The sequence below is a fragment of the Artemia sp. Qi Xiang Cuo genome, chromosome 17 (genome assembly GCF_049724085.1).
Source record: "Artemia sp. Qi Xiang Cuo chromosome 17, ASM4972408v1, whole genome shotgun sequence".
In the NCBI taxonomy this organism is placed as follows: Eukaryota; Metazoa; Arthropoda; class Branchiopoda; order Anostraca; family Artemiidae; genus Artemia; species Artemia sp. Qi Xiang Cuo.
The window spans coordinates 4,780,221-4,794,981 of record NC_142810.1 but is presented as its reverse complement, the minus strand read 5'-3'; the positions used below and the strand labels follow the sequence as shown (position 1 = coordinate 4,794,981).

General features: G+C 35.5%; 1 protein-coding gene across 6 annotated transcripts in view; it reads right to left on the bottom strand.

Annotated features, from left to right (window-relative positions):
* LOC148941823 (G protein-activated inward rectifier potassium channel 4-like) overlaps positions 1-14,761 on the bottom strand; it is a 187,633-nt gene that overhangs the window by 76,270 nt on the left and 96,602 nt on the right. For 2 of the 6 annotated variants that reach the window (XM_089103701.1, XM_089103699.1), the window contains exon 1: positions 12,911-13,006. The exons of 2 other annotated variants lie outside the window; for them this stretch is intronic. In XM_089103701.1, coding sequence (XP_088959827.1) covers positions 12,911-12,973 — 63 coding nt within the window. In that variant the 5' untranslated portion in view covers positions 12,974-13,006. Of the gene's footprint in view, positions 1-4,595; positions 4,709-9,830; positions 9,989-12,910; positions 13,007-14,761 lie in introns of those variants that run through there. 2 more of the 6 variants (XM_089103704.1, XM_089103703.1) reach the window with 2 other exon arrangements.

Below are 14,761 nucleotides of genomic sequence, written 5' to 3'. Positions count from 1 at the left end.
CTAGCTTTTTTATTTCCAATCGAATGAGCCTTTTTTGAAGTTTCTAAAACAAAGCCTTCTATAAAAACCTTATATGCCCCCAGGGCATAACTTAAAACCCTTGCCCTGAGGGTTCTGGGGGAGTGTCCTCCTCAAAAACATATTTTTCATCTGGAAATCAACTACGCTGAACAAAATGGCTATCTGAAAATATTGATTGGATGTGTTTGGGGAAATGATGGGCGTGAAGGGGGGAGGGGGGCGAGTTAAACTCCAATCACTTTCGACTATTAAAAAGGGCACTAGCTCTTTAATTTCCGATCGAATACGCTTGTTTTGAAGTTTCTACGACAACGCCTTCTACAAAAACCTTATATGCCCCCAGGGCATAACTTAAAACCCTTGCCCTGAGGGTTGTGGAGGAGTATCCTCTTCAAAGATATATTTTTTATCTGTAAATCAACTACGCTGAACAAAATGGCTATCTTAAATTTTTTATTGGATGTGTTTGGGGGAATGATGGGCGTGGGAGCGGGGGGAGGGCTAGTTGTCCTCCAATCATTTTCGACTATTAAAAAGGGCACTAGCCCTTTAATTTCCAATCGAATGAGCCGGTTTTGAAGTTTCTACGACGACGCCTTCTATAAAAACCTTATATACCCCCAGGGCATAACTTAAAACCCTTGCCCTGAGGGTTGTGGGGGGAGTATCCTCCTCAAAAATATATTTTCTATCTGGAAATCAACTACGCTGAACAAAATGGCTATCTTAAAATTTTGATTGGATGTGTTTGGGGGAATGATGGGCGTGGGGGAGGGGGGCTTGTTGTCCTCCAATCATTTTCGACTATTAAAAAGGGCACTAGCCCTTTAACTTCCAATCGAATGAGCCGGTTTTGAAGTTTCTACGACAACGCCTTCTATAAAAACCTTATATGCCCCAAGGGCATAACTTAAGAACCTTGCCCTGAGGGTTGTGGGGGAGTGCCATCCTCAAAAATATATTTTCTATCTGGAAATCAACTACGCTGAACAAAATGGCTATCTGAAAATTTTGACTGGATGTGTTTGGGGAAATGATGGGCGTGGGGGTGGGCTAGTTACACCCTAATCACTTTCGACTATTAAAAAGGGCACTAGCTTTTTTATTTCTAATCGAATGAGCCTATTTTGAAGTTTCTACGACAACGCCTTCTATAAAAACCTTATATGCCCCCAGGGCATATCTTAAAACCCTTGCCCTGAAGGTTTTGGGGGAGTGTCCTCCTCAAAAACATATTTTCTATCAGGAAATCAACTACGCTGAACGAAATGGCAATCTCAAAGTATTGATTGGATGTGTTTGAGGAAATGAGGGGCCTGGAGGGAGGAGGGGGGCGAGTTACACTCCAATCACTTTCGACTATTAAAAAGGGCACTGGCTCTTTTATTTCCAATCGAATGAGCCTGTTTTGAAGTTTCTACGACAACGCCTTCTATAAAAACCTTATATGCCCCAGGGCATAACTTAAAACCCTTGCCCTGATGGTTGTGGGGGAGTATCCTCCTCAAAAATATATTTTCTATCTGGAAATCAACTACGCTGAACAAAATAGCTATCTTAAAATTTTTATTGGATGTGTTTGGGGGAAGGATGGGCGGGGGAGCGGGGGGGAGGGCTAGATGTCCTCCAATCATTTTCGACTATTAAAAAGGGCACTAGCCCTTTAATTTCCAATCGAATGAGCCGGTTTTGAAGTTTCTACGACAACACCTTCTATAAAAACCTTATATGCCCCCAGGGCATAACTTAAGAACCTTGCCCTGAGGGTTGTGGGGGAGTGCCCTCCTCAAAAATATATTTTCTATCTGGAAATCAACAACGCTGAACAAAATGGCTATCTGAAAATTTTTGACTGGATGTGTTTGGGAGAATGATGGGCGTGGGGGGCTAGTTGCCCTCCAATCATTTTCGACTGTTAAAAAGGGCACTAGAACTCTCGATTTCCAATTGAATGAGCCCTCTTTGAAGCTTCTACGACGACCCCTTCCATATGAAGTGCCTCTGGGAAAAAATAAATAAATAATAATCAAACAGTTCGTGGTAACGAACTGCAAGGAGCGACCCGGCTCAATGGTAACCGAAACTCTAAAAAACGGAATTTTGATACCAATAGATACATAAAAAGAATCAAATTTTAATTCTGATTTCAAATATATAACTTTCATCAAGTTTAGTGCTACCCATCAAAAGTTACGCGCCTGAGAAAATTTGGCTGATTTTCAAAAAAAGGGAGAAAGACCCTCTAAAAGTTATAGAACCTTAATAAAAATCACAACATCAGATTCAGCACATCAGAGAACCCTACTGTGGAGGTTTCAAGCTTCTATCTACACAAATGAGGAATTTTCCATTTTTTACCAGAAGAAAGATCACGGATGCGCGTTTATTTGTTTGTTAGTTTTTTTTCCCAGGGGTGATCGTATCGACCCAGTGGTCCTAAAATATCGTGGGAGGGCTCATTTGAACGGAGATTAAAAGTTCTAGTGCCTTTTTTAAGTGACCAAAAAAAGGAGGGCAACTAGGCCCCCTCCCACGCTCATTTTGTTCCCAAAGTCACCCGATCGAAATTTTGAGATAGCCATTTTGTTCAGCATAGTCGAAAATGTTATAACTATGTCATTTAGGATGACTGAATCCCTCGAAGCCCCCAGGGGGAGGGCTGAAGGTTATGAACTTTACCCAATGTTAACATATAGTATTGGTTATTGGGAAGTATACAGAAGTTTTCAGGTTTTTTTTTCTTCTTGTAGTGGGGGGGGGTCGGGGGTTATGTTGGAGGATCTGTCCACGAAGGAAGTTTTCATGGGAGAAGGGAAACTGCCATGAAGGGGGTGCCGGACTTGCCAGCATTATTTATTCGTTATTGGGAAGTATACAGACATTTTCAGGAAGGATTTTTTTCTGGAGGGGGGGCTGGAGGAGGGGGTTACTCTGGAGAATCTTTCCGTGGAGGATATTTCTTTGGGGTAAGGGACATTTCTATGGGGCGCCGGATTTCCAAGCATTATTTAAAAAACGATCAGAAATTAAATTAAAAAAAACAACAAGTTTTTTCAACTGAACGTAAGAAGCAACATTTGAACTTTAAATGAACAGAAATTATAACGTATATGAGGGGGTTCTCCCCCAAGTCAATACCTCACTCTTTACGCTACAGTTTTTTTTAGTGCTTTCAAAAGAGCTATCTATTCTAACTAAACGGCCTTTGTGATTCAGGGGTTTGTGAATCAAATTTTTTTTAAACTTTCAACGTAAAGAGTGTGGTATTGACTATGGGGAGAACCCACTCATATACGTAATAACATATATGTAATAAAAAAAAAAACAAAAAAAACAAGCGATACGGCTCAATAGTAATAGAAACTTTTAATAACGGAATTTTGATGTCAATAAATGTATCAAAAGGATGTGTTTATAATGCTGATTCTAAATATATAAATTTTATTAAGTTTAGTATTACCCATCAAAGGCTACGAGCCTGAGAAAATTTACCCGATTTTTTAAAGAGGGGGGAAACATCCCTACAAGTGAAAGAATTTTAATGAAAATCACACCGTCAGATTCAGCGTATCAGAAAACCCTATTACATAGGTTTCAAGCTCATATCTGCAAAAATCTGCAATTTTGTATTTTTTGCCAGAAGAAAAATATACGAATATAGAAGTTAGTTACGTAAGTTAATTTGTAAATTACGTCATAACCAAATTTAGGGACATCTATTTAGCAAAAGAAAAGTAAAAATTTTATGCAAATTTTGTTTACTTATTCAATGACGGTGATCCAAAATAAAAGCTGCATTAACTAAAAAACGATCATAAATTAAATAAAAAAAAACAAGTTTTTTAGACTGAAAGTAAGGAGCGACATTAAAACTTAAAACGAACAGAAATTATTCCTTATATGAAAGGGCTGTCCCCTCCTCAGCGCCTCGCTCTTTACGCTAAAGTTTGACTCTGTCTCACAACTTTATTTTTTAAAACAATAAAAAACTTTAGCGTAAAGAGCGAGGCGTTGAGGAGGGGACAGCCCCTTTCATATACGGAATAATTTCTGTTCGTTTTAAGTTTTAATGTCGCTCCTTACTTTCAGTCTAAAAAACTTGTTTTTTTTATTTGATAAAACATTGGAGCCGTATGACCTTTACTATAGGCAACACTACAGCGTTGCCTCTGAAACATACAGGTATTGATCTATGGGAGAACCCACTTTCAGAAATCACGTACACTAAATGGTTTATACCAAGCGTGGCATAAACTGTGCTGCGCATGGTGGAAACTGTACCAAGCACTCATGGGCACCCATAAGCTGAATTCCAGAGGGAGGCGCAAACCTCGTCTAATTGGCACTTTTAATGCTATATAATAGAAAACTCAGAACAAAAAGACAAAAATAAGGCAGCATCGTTTAGCCATGGGGGTGGGCACCCCTGCCCCCCCCCCTTATGGGCGCCCATGCAAGCACTGTGGGACTGTACGGCATAGGTGGCGTTCTGAGATGTAGACCAGAAGGTGAAAAGTGAGCACCACCTCGAATCAATTAAATTGCTTTCAGAAGATGATACGAGTCATACTTACAACGTTTTTATTTTACATCAAAGCTTGTGTTAATACATAGGAAAAGTCCCGTTAAACAAAAGAAACAGTACTGGTCGCACAAATCATCATCCGTAAAATAACCATTTCCGAGTACTAAATCATCCGAAAAAATACAAAAGCCGTTTTGACCGTATTAACATTCATATAGCATGTTTGTTTATAATTACGCAACACGGAAGGCAATACATTAATTAAAAGCATCAAGAATAAATATGAGTAAATGAAAAACAAGAAACTATTTCTATTAACATTCTGTTAGTAAAATCCTTCTTGATTTCTGTAAAGTTTGAGCGGTCAAACTAAGGTTCATATGTTGTTGTTTTTTTTTCCACGAGGCAAGGTTAGGGTCCTATTTTCAGAGCAAAACTTTATATCTCAGCCAAGGCTGATTTCTTTTCAGTTTTTTTTTTTCAAAAGGATTTTTCCTTTTGGGGCCAAAAAAAAATTAAAAAAATACATCATAAATTTGTTTGTATTCACCTTTATTACGTTTTTACGAGTCGGACAAACCTTTCAGGGTGGAATTCAACCCCGGATTGCCTCTCCTGGATACGGCCTTCAGCTCAGCGATTCTCAGCTAAAAATTCCAAGTTTTTCAAAATATTAATTTCTGGACTTCGTGCGATTGCTTTTACTCCCAGGGAAAGGTGGGTGGGGTTCATTGGGAGCCCAAGACTGGACCACGGGGAAAAGCATTGTCTTTAAATCCCTTATTGTTTAACAAAAAGCTGTTACCGTAGAGTTTTTCATTAAAAGGATATAGTCTCACACTTGGTCACTGGGCCTCGGTAATACCCCCTCCCACCTCCTACACCTTTAAAACAGCTTAGTCCATGGATCTATCTCACATTTTCCGGCACCATTTGAAGTAGAACAGTTAAACTTATGCAATTTATAAACCTAGATCACAAATTAAAATCCCATCCCCCTTCATTCCCTTTAAAGATTCGATTTATTGAAAATTTTTGCACAAACTCCTTATGCTTAAATAAAACCGTTTGTGACTACAGGACACAAACAGTTTTTTTTATTGTTTTTATTGTTGTGTATTTTTATTGTTAAACAGTGTATTTTTATTGTTACCCTGAGTGTTGGTATTAATTCAAACCACACTTTCAAACCAATCACTTTCAAACCACAATTGGCCCAGGTCCCTTCTATTTTATTTTGGCAGCGTTCCTTGTGGGATATGATTAAAAGATTTTCTACGCCTTAGTTTTTTATTTGTTTTTTATTGTTAAAAAAAAAATAAGTTGTGAGAAAGTCAAACTTTAGCGTAAAGAGCGGGTCATTGAGGAGGGGACAGCCCCTTTCATATACGGAATAATTTCTGTTCGTTTTAAGTTTTAACGTCGTTCCTTACTTTCAGTTAAAAAAACTTGTTTTTTTTGTTTAATTTTTGAACGTTTTTGAATTAATGCAGGATTTGATTTTGGCTCACCGTACATGAATAATTAAAACAAAATATACATATTAATTTTACTTTTATTTGGTTAAATAGCTTTCTCGAAACTTGTTTAATTTTATTTATGAACGTTTTTATTAGTAATAAATATACTTAACATACGTAACGAACTTCTATATTCATATATTTTTAATAGGTATATTAGGTGTTTTCGCCCCCAAGTCAATACATCGCTCTTTAAGCTAAAGTTCGAATTTTGTTCCAATTCTTTAAAAATGACCCCTTAATCACAAAGGCCGTTATTTAGAATAAATAGCTCTTATGAAAGTACTAAAAAATCTTTGGCTCAAAGAGTGAGGTATTGAGTAGGGGGTGAACCCAGTCATATGCGTAATATTTTCTGTTCGTTTTAAGTTTTGATGTTGCTCTTTACTTTCAGTTGAAAAACTTGATTTTTATATTTAATTTCTGATCTTTTTTTAAATAATACTGGGAAATCCAGCGCCCCCTTCATAGCAATGTCCCTTCCCCCATGAAAACTTCCTTCATGGAAATATCCTCCCACATAACCCCCGACCCACCCACCCCCCACTACCAGAAAAAATCTCCCCTGAAAACGTCTGTATACTTCCCAATAACCAATACTATACGTTAACATTAGGTAAAGTTCATAACTTTCTGCCCTCCCCCCGGGGACTTCGGGGGATTAAGTTGTCCTAAAAGACATAGTTATCATATTTTCGACCATGCTGAAGAAATGGCTATATCAAAATTTTGATTGGGAGACTTTGGGAAAAAAATTAGCGTGGGAGGGTGCCTAGTTGCCCTCCATTTTTTTGGTCACTTAAAAAGGGCACTAGAACTTTTAACTTCCGTTCCAATGAGCCCTCCCACGATATTCTAGGACCACTGGGTCGATACGATCACTCCTAGGGGAAATAAACAAACAAACAAACACGCATCCGTGATCTTTCTTCGGAAAAAAAAATGCAAAATTCCACATTTTTGTAGGTAGGAGCTTGAAACCTCTACAGCAGGGTTTTCTGATACGCTGAATATGATGGTGTGATTTTCAGTAAGCTTCTATAATTTTTAGGGGATCTTTCCTCTTTTTTTAAAAAATCAGCCAAATTCTCTCAGGCACGTAACTTTTGATGGGTAGGACTAAACTTGGTGAAACTTATATATCTGAAATCAGTATTAAAATTTGATTATTTTGATGTATCTATTGTTATCAAAATCCCGTTTTCTAGAGTTTCGGTTACCATTGAGCCGGTTCGCTCCTTACAGTTCGTTACCACGAATTGTCTGATATAGATTCTACAGATATACAGATATATTCTAATGCACATATACTCTAGTTCTAGGTATTCTTTTTTAATTTTGACCGTCCTAATAGTGATATTCATAACTATGAGACTAGTTTTAGGATTATAATGGTGGTTGAGCATAGGAGGAGCCCACGGTCTTGTCTTGGAATACAGTTTCTTGGAAATTCTGTATGGAATATGCTACCGTTGAGCATCAAGGCAGTTAAACATCTTTTAGGCTCTAAAAGAAATGTAAGATAGTATTTATTAAATGACGGGTAATTTGATTTTCGTTGGTAAAAAGCGGAAAGAAGGCCATGTTGTTGTTGGATGGAAAGAGTGGTAGGGAGGTGGGGTGGTAGGAAGGATAGGAGGTAGGGCTGTATGGGGTTTGGTATAGGTGCGTTATGGAAACGATGTTGTTGAAAGAGTCTGGTTTGTTGTCTGCTCTTTTGCTCCTTTTTTACTATTTTTTTTATTATTATTTATTATTGTAGGTTATTTGAGTTGACGAAACTGGCTAGTCTCTTCCCCTGCACAGTATCAAAAATTTCAGTTTTTTTCGTAAGTGCTGTATTTGTATTTTGTAAAAAAAAAAATTTTCGATTTTTGAATAGAGAAACATAAACGTAAACCAGATCAAAAACCTTATGATATAAACTGGGTTAGGAAGCAGGGCTGGATTTAAAGCTTTGACGCTTCTAGGCTCGATCGTTTTTGCTGCTCCATTCATACCAAAGGGGAAAGGGTTAATTTTTCTTTAGAAAATAATCTATATGATGATAATTTTTTGTTTTATTGTAACAAAACATTACTTACGATAATAATTGATAATCAAATATTTGTACGTTGGGGGTATTATTAAATTATATAACCCAACAAGGTATTGGAAATAAGTTTAATCCATTGGTAGATATCAACACATAAATACATGTGCGCATTATACATTATTCTGTAAGTAAGACTATTTATCTTCACAGCCAATGGATTAAGTCTTCCTCCTTGCTTTGTTTTTGTGTAAAGGTGTCTATGATGTCATCGTACGGCATCTCTTGAGTCAGCCTTCTCAATAATAATCAGGGATAAAGATGTCAATCTGTCGTGGCTGATTGAAGATTTAAATTAGTTCTTTACCTGGCGAAGGGTGGAAAGGATTTTTCCCCAGTGCAGTTTGAAGCCGGCATATTATGAACCATTCTTAAGGCAATGTCTATGTTTGGATAAATGTCGACTGCATTAGAATGATGCAAAACTTTACTAACGTCTGTTAGAGCCATGGTTCTTTTTTCCTTCATCCGTATTTTATACAAAAAAAAAAAAAAAAAAAAAATGTTTCAAATGCAAGATTTCGTCGGGTTAAAAACTCAATGGGCCACTTGCATGCTTCGTGATTTCTAAGGCGTGATTTGTGTGGCGGTGGAGTGCACCTGGCAATTTGACGATAAATTGGATCCGTTTAGTTTTGTTAAGAAAAAAAATGGTAGTCGTTAAGAATCCAGTAAACACGCGAGAAGTGAAGTTTCGTTAATGTAACGAAATAAAATAAAATAGGATGAAAATATAATGGCTTATGAACAAATTTTGGCTATATATTTGCACATTAGGAGGGAGGGGTGGGGGGGAAAGCAAAGCATATATTAAATACGTAACCTAACCTTACCTAACCTAGGCACCTTTTTTGCCTCTTCAACCCCAAAAAACTAAAGTTTAAATTTTTGTCACAGAGTGAGCAATACCTCACTATGCAGCAAAAACCAGTTTTTCACAAAGCATCTTTGATATTTCGATGCGGTTCTTCTCGCAGTTTTACCAGATTCTTAATAAGTACCAAAAAATACGTTCAGTGATAATTTATTGCACCCCGTTGTTTTGTTCACCCCTAGGTCCAAGTGGACCTATTATTACATTTTGGAAAAATAGATTTGTAATTCCTAGGACCCTACAGATTGGTACTTTAGGGGGGGGGGGGGCAGGAGAAGATATCATATAAACGTTGCAGTTGTCTTCCGTCTGTATCATTGAATTCTGTTTTCCTTGCCTAGTACTTTTAACAATGATCCCACTGGTACTCTGTATGCATATAGGTAACATCATTCCATCTAAGTTACTTCATGGATTTTTCTGATCACCAAAACTAGCAATTGACATTCCCAATTTTAGACACATGTTGATTTATTAGCAAGTAATTTGATGCTGTAATTAGCAAGCTGCTGTCCCAACTTTAGATCTAAAGAGGCCAGGGGCCTATCCTTTGGAGGGAAGGGGTAGGGGTAGAGGCAATAGATTAAGCACTCCCTATGCTGTCATTCCCCCCCCCCCTCATTTTTATCTTCCTGATACACTTACGAAAATACTGCAATGTATTTTTCAAGATTTTCAAAATATTTTCTATTGACAAAAATAAGGGAGGGTTTGAAATTCCGCCCACTCAACTGGCACTTCTATAGACAAAAAAAAGAAAATAAAGCTTTGAAGCAACTATTTATAAGATGTTCAAACCTTTTGAGATTACACCTATCCTATTGCTCTTTAAAGCAAGTCTATTTCCTCGTGTCGCTTGTTCTTTTCTACCATTTCGCACTAAAGTGAAATCAATAAAACAAAAAGTTCAAAAATTCTAAGGAAACAGCTTCAAAACATTCCAAAAACCAGCTGCAAAAGCTTAATCACGTGCTGTTTTTTTCGTTTTTTCCTCAGGTTCTTGAAAATGACTAAAATAAATGCTAAGCTAGGCGTGGCATTGGATAACAAAATTTGGCTTAACTTCCAATTGCCCAAAGTTAATAGCCGAAGAAGATCTATATTTTCTTTTTTTGAATATATATATATATATATATATATATATATATATATATATATATATATATATATATATATATATATATATATATATATATATATATATATATATATATATATATATATATATATATATATATATATATATATATATATATATATATATATATATATATATATATATATATATATATATATATATATATATATATATATATATATATATATATATATATATATATATATATATATTTATTTCTATGTTTCCATGTTTGATTCCATTCTTCAATGTTTTACTATTATTTTTCATTTAAATATAATATCCAGTGGATATTGTAATAAAATAGTCTCAATATTAAAAATAAAAATTGGGTTGGTGGGGCTTACCATGAAAGGTAAGGGTAAGTACCCCTTACCGTTCTCAGCTGAATGGGAAAATTTGTATTATGAACTTAAATTTTGAGGCAAATGACCCCCCCCTCCATAAGGGTCAAGCATTAATACACTTTTATGTAATTCATTTTTTTACATCTAAAAGGCGTTACATGTTGATGTGAAGGATTAAAGGATTGTTTTTCCAGGTTTTAAAATTTTATTCAATTTTTCAATGTTGTACTTCTATTTTTTTTTCTAATCTAATCTCAAGATGAAATTGTAATAAAACTGATTGTTTTAAGAATTTTTTTTACTCCTGGCTACAGCCCAGCCTTAACATGAAACTGGGCAATTCTATTTTAATTTTTACTCAAGCTGTCGCTGGTTTCAGTCTTATAATCATGGATATCAACAAAAGGGGTTGCAGGAAAGGGGGAGGGGGTTGTCCTCTAGCATAAAATAACTACCTTTTTTTGTAATTTCATGGAAAAATACCCTTTTTCGCTATTTTCAATGAAAAAATTAACGCCCGAGATTAAGAAAAACGCAATGAATTGATGCCCCTGGCTAGAAACCAACTTGTGTTTTATAGGGGCGTAATTTGCAATAGGATAAGGGGGATCCGTTCCCCTGACCCTAGTCCCTTCAGTTGAAATTTAGTGCCTTCAAAAATATTGTGAAAACTAAGATAGACCAGTATAAATATAGCATCCACAGAAATAGATCAGTTGCCCTTAGTATACATTTGTCTTTATTGTACTATATGGCTCGTTTTTCCTTTTTCACTTGGTCATTCTCACTTGACTTGAGAAAATTGGCTCGAAAATTGGTCATTCTCACTTGACTTGAGAAAATCCTCCTAGGATTTTGACAATTCTTTGTTTGTCATTTATACCTGTATATGAATGTTTTCCCAACATTTTTTATGTAGCCTCTTCCACGAATCAATGGAATAAAGGTGAATGTTTGCATTTTTTTTTTTTTTTTTTTACTCTTCTATTGCTCAAGCAAATTGTCCATAAATGGGCTTCTATGTGCCTGAACTGAACATTGGCTAAAATGCAGGTGTAGCGCGTCATTTGAAGTTGTTTGCGTTCATGGTAAATCCCAGTATAAGAAGTTTTTAAATTGGCCTACTGTATTACACTTTTGTAAATATGGGAAAAAACTCTTTCCCCAAAATTTTAACTTATAAAAATGGGGCGGTAACTTTTTAAGGGTTCAAATCTTAGTTAAGACAAATTTTTCTATTGGAGAAATCTAAAGACTTTTTGTTCTTAGAGAAGATTAAAACATTGAAAATAGTAAATATATAAAGATGGATTGCTGCTTATATTCAAAATAGATTAAAAAGTAGAAAATAACTTTGTCTCAAAAATCAATGAATATAAGTTAAAACGAGGGGCGTAAAATGAATTAAGCTTTACGTAATTTGGTCTTTTAACTCGTCTTCTTCAACTCCCCAGATTTATTTGTTCTTACATTTATAACGTACATCACGTTGCCATATATGATACGTAAAGCCCAATTCGTTTTGTGCCCTTTATTTTCACTTATATTCATAGAATCTCGAGAAAAGAATTATTTTCAATTTTTTAGTCTATTTTCAAAGCGAGATAATAAAAACTTATAATCTTTGTTGCCTCAGATAGTTCGTAAGCAAGGCAAATGAAGCTTTCAGAAACTGGAAACAAGAGCAACTTCCGATTCGATGATATTTTTTGAATGGTATCCCCCACCCCCATCCACCGACATCCTTCTTCTGGACACTGACTTTAAATAAACCTTAGAAAATGTTGCGCTAGGGGAAAAACAATTTCAGAAATGTATTGACAGCCCAAGCAATGATCTTGGAACAGTTAGGAACATACGAAGGGCTATTGAAAAATTCAGGTAAACCTGACGCATATATTATAGGTACACCAATGGGATGTGATGGATCACGCCTGAGATTTTAAAAACAAACTTTTTTGTTATTTCCAATGAAAAGAAATAATAAAACAAAACAAATACCTTTACTTTTTATTACATGTCCATAAAAAATAGAAAAAGTATCCTTGTCCCTAAATTTCCGTGAATTATCACTTCTAACATATTCAGCAAGTACACTTGTAAATATTGCTTCATGTCCTTAGTCAATAAATCCCCACCCCTAAATCAAAGACTTACCCAATTCATTTTACTTGGGACTTGACGTAGGGTGTACAATTATATAGAACTAATTAAATTATATAGAACTAATTAAAAATATTCATTAAGTTTTTTAGGGTTTATCCCCGCTTCCTAAAATAGGGGAGAGGCTAACTATTTCTCGTGTCCTTCCCGCCAAATAGACTTCATGATTCTGTGGCTTGTGACGTGGTGAATATAAAACTAGAAATAGAATATAACTTAAAATAGCTTACGTTGTAACTTTTAGATAGGGTGGCTTCCACTGCCTTTAGTAACCTTTGAAATTTACCCCTCATTATCTGGGCAATGAACTTCCTCAACACAAATGTAAAACTAAAATAAACAATGATATGATCACAATACTATTCTACATTTTCCTCCCAAATTTTCCTCAATAAAAAATATTTTGACTTGTTTATAAATGAAACTTATTCCATTTTCGTAACTAACATTTTTTTCCTTGTACTACCTTTAAAAATACTAACAATCTTAAAGGAAAGGAAATACGTCGCTAAATATGGTGGTGTATATAAACTTTACGTGCATATAAGGACCAGTTCTGAGAGAACAAAAGGATTTTGGTTCTAGAGGACCATTCAAGGATTTTGGTCGCTCTTTAGGATCTAGAATCGGAGTACTGTAGCGCTTTACTATTTTCGGGACCCAAAGACATCTAAAGTCGAGATACCCTCTCTCCAATCCCGATACCTGTGTAAACTAAAAGCTAGATGGCACAATATTATCTCTTTGTAAGTAAAGTAGTATATAAGGAATGTAGTGCATAAACAGTGGTATAAACTGGAGGGGGGCATCTGCCCGCCTAAGAAACAAAGATAGAAAACTCAATGAAGAAAACAGACAAAACGAGACTTCGGCCAATAGCGGAAAAACCAAAACAACGCGGATATTTCGCTTGTATAAAAACGAGGCGTCTTTAGCGTAAAAGAAACAAAGATTAAGAAACTAAAAACACCACCAATATTAAACTACAATTGTCGCAACAGACCACTTGAGTTACTGTTACTAATAGTTACTTTTATGAAAGCCCCAAAGCAACTGGATAAAAATTATATAGAATGGAAATTAAGTTATTTAGTCTATTGTGAAATAATCCCGTTGTTTGCTATCACTGACGCAACTCTTCTAGGTCTTGGACTTAATTTCATACCTAGGTGATTTTGTAAAATATGAAGATCCTCGTTAAAATCTAGCTCATTTTACAGAAGAATGTTATAAATTGGATGAATATTTAACTTTTCTAGATCCCTATTTATTGAAACATTTGCAAACATATATTTTTTAATTTCAATAGGTTCCCTCGCCCATTGAGTATAACCTCTGTCATTAGAAATGGCCCTGGCATTATCAAATTTTACAGGATAATCAGGGTTGAAGAAAATGTGCTTAGTCAACACCGATACAAAAGTTTCTGGATGCCTGTTTAATTTTAAAGCTATTTCTATTAAATTACGATGTTCAATAAATCTTTCAACAAGTTGTTGGTGAGTTCTGCCAATGTAAAACTTCCAATAAGAACAAGGAATCATATAAACCCCACTAACCCAATTGCCCCAAGTCATATCCTTTTCAGAATTAAGGAAACTGCTTAAAGGTCTTATTGAATGAAAACATGTATCAGTGTTATATTTCTGTAAAATCCATTTGTTTTCCCCCCAACCCCGGTACATCTGGTAAAGAGATTAAACTTTTAGACAAATTCAGTTCTGAAGACTGTGAAACTGCTGTTTCACAGCATCCCCAGTTTAGAGACACTTAAATATCTTGAGTAACGGAATTAGCAAAATATCTACCCGATTTTAGATCAAAAGAGGCCAACCCGGGCACCAAAGAATCGATTTTATTATTAAGAGGAACTTTTTTCCAGGCAAAGTAACTAAACAAAATCCCTGTATGATTTTTTGGTATCCCTGTACTAAACGGACTGTTTTATATTCTGCTAGTTTGGTTAATGCTATGAAATAAAATAAAATAGGTTGAATAAATAATAGTTTAGAAACGAATTTGGGCTATATATTTGCACATTAGGGGGTGAAGAGTAAAACTTAGCATATATTAAATACGTA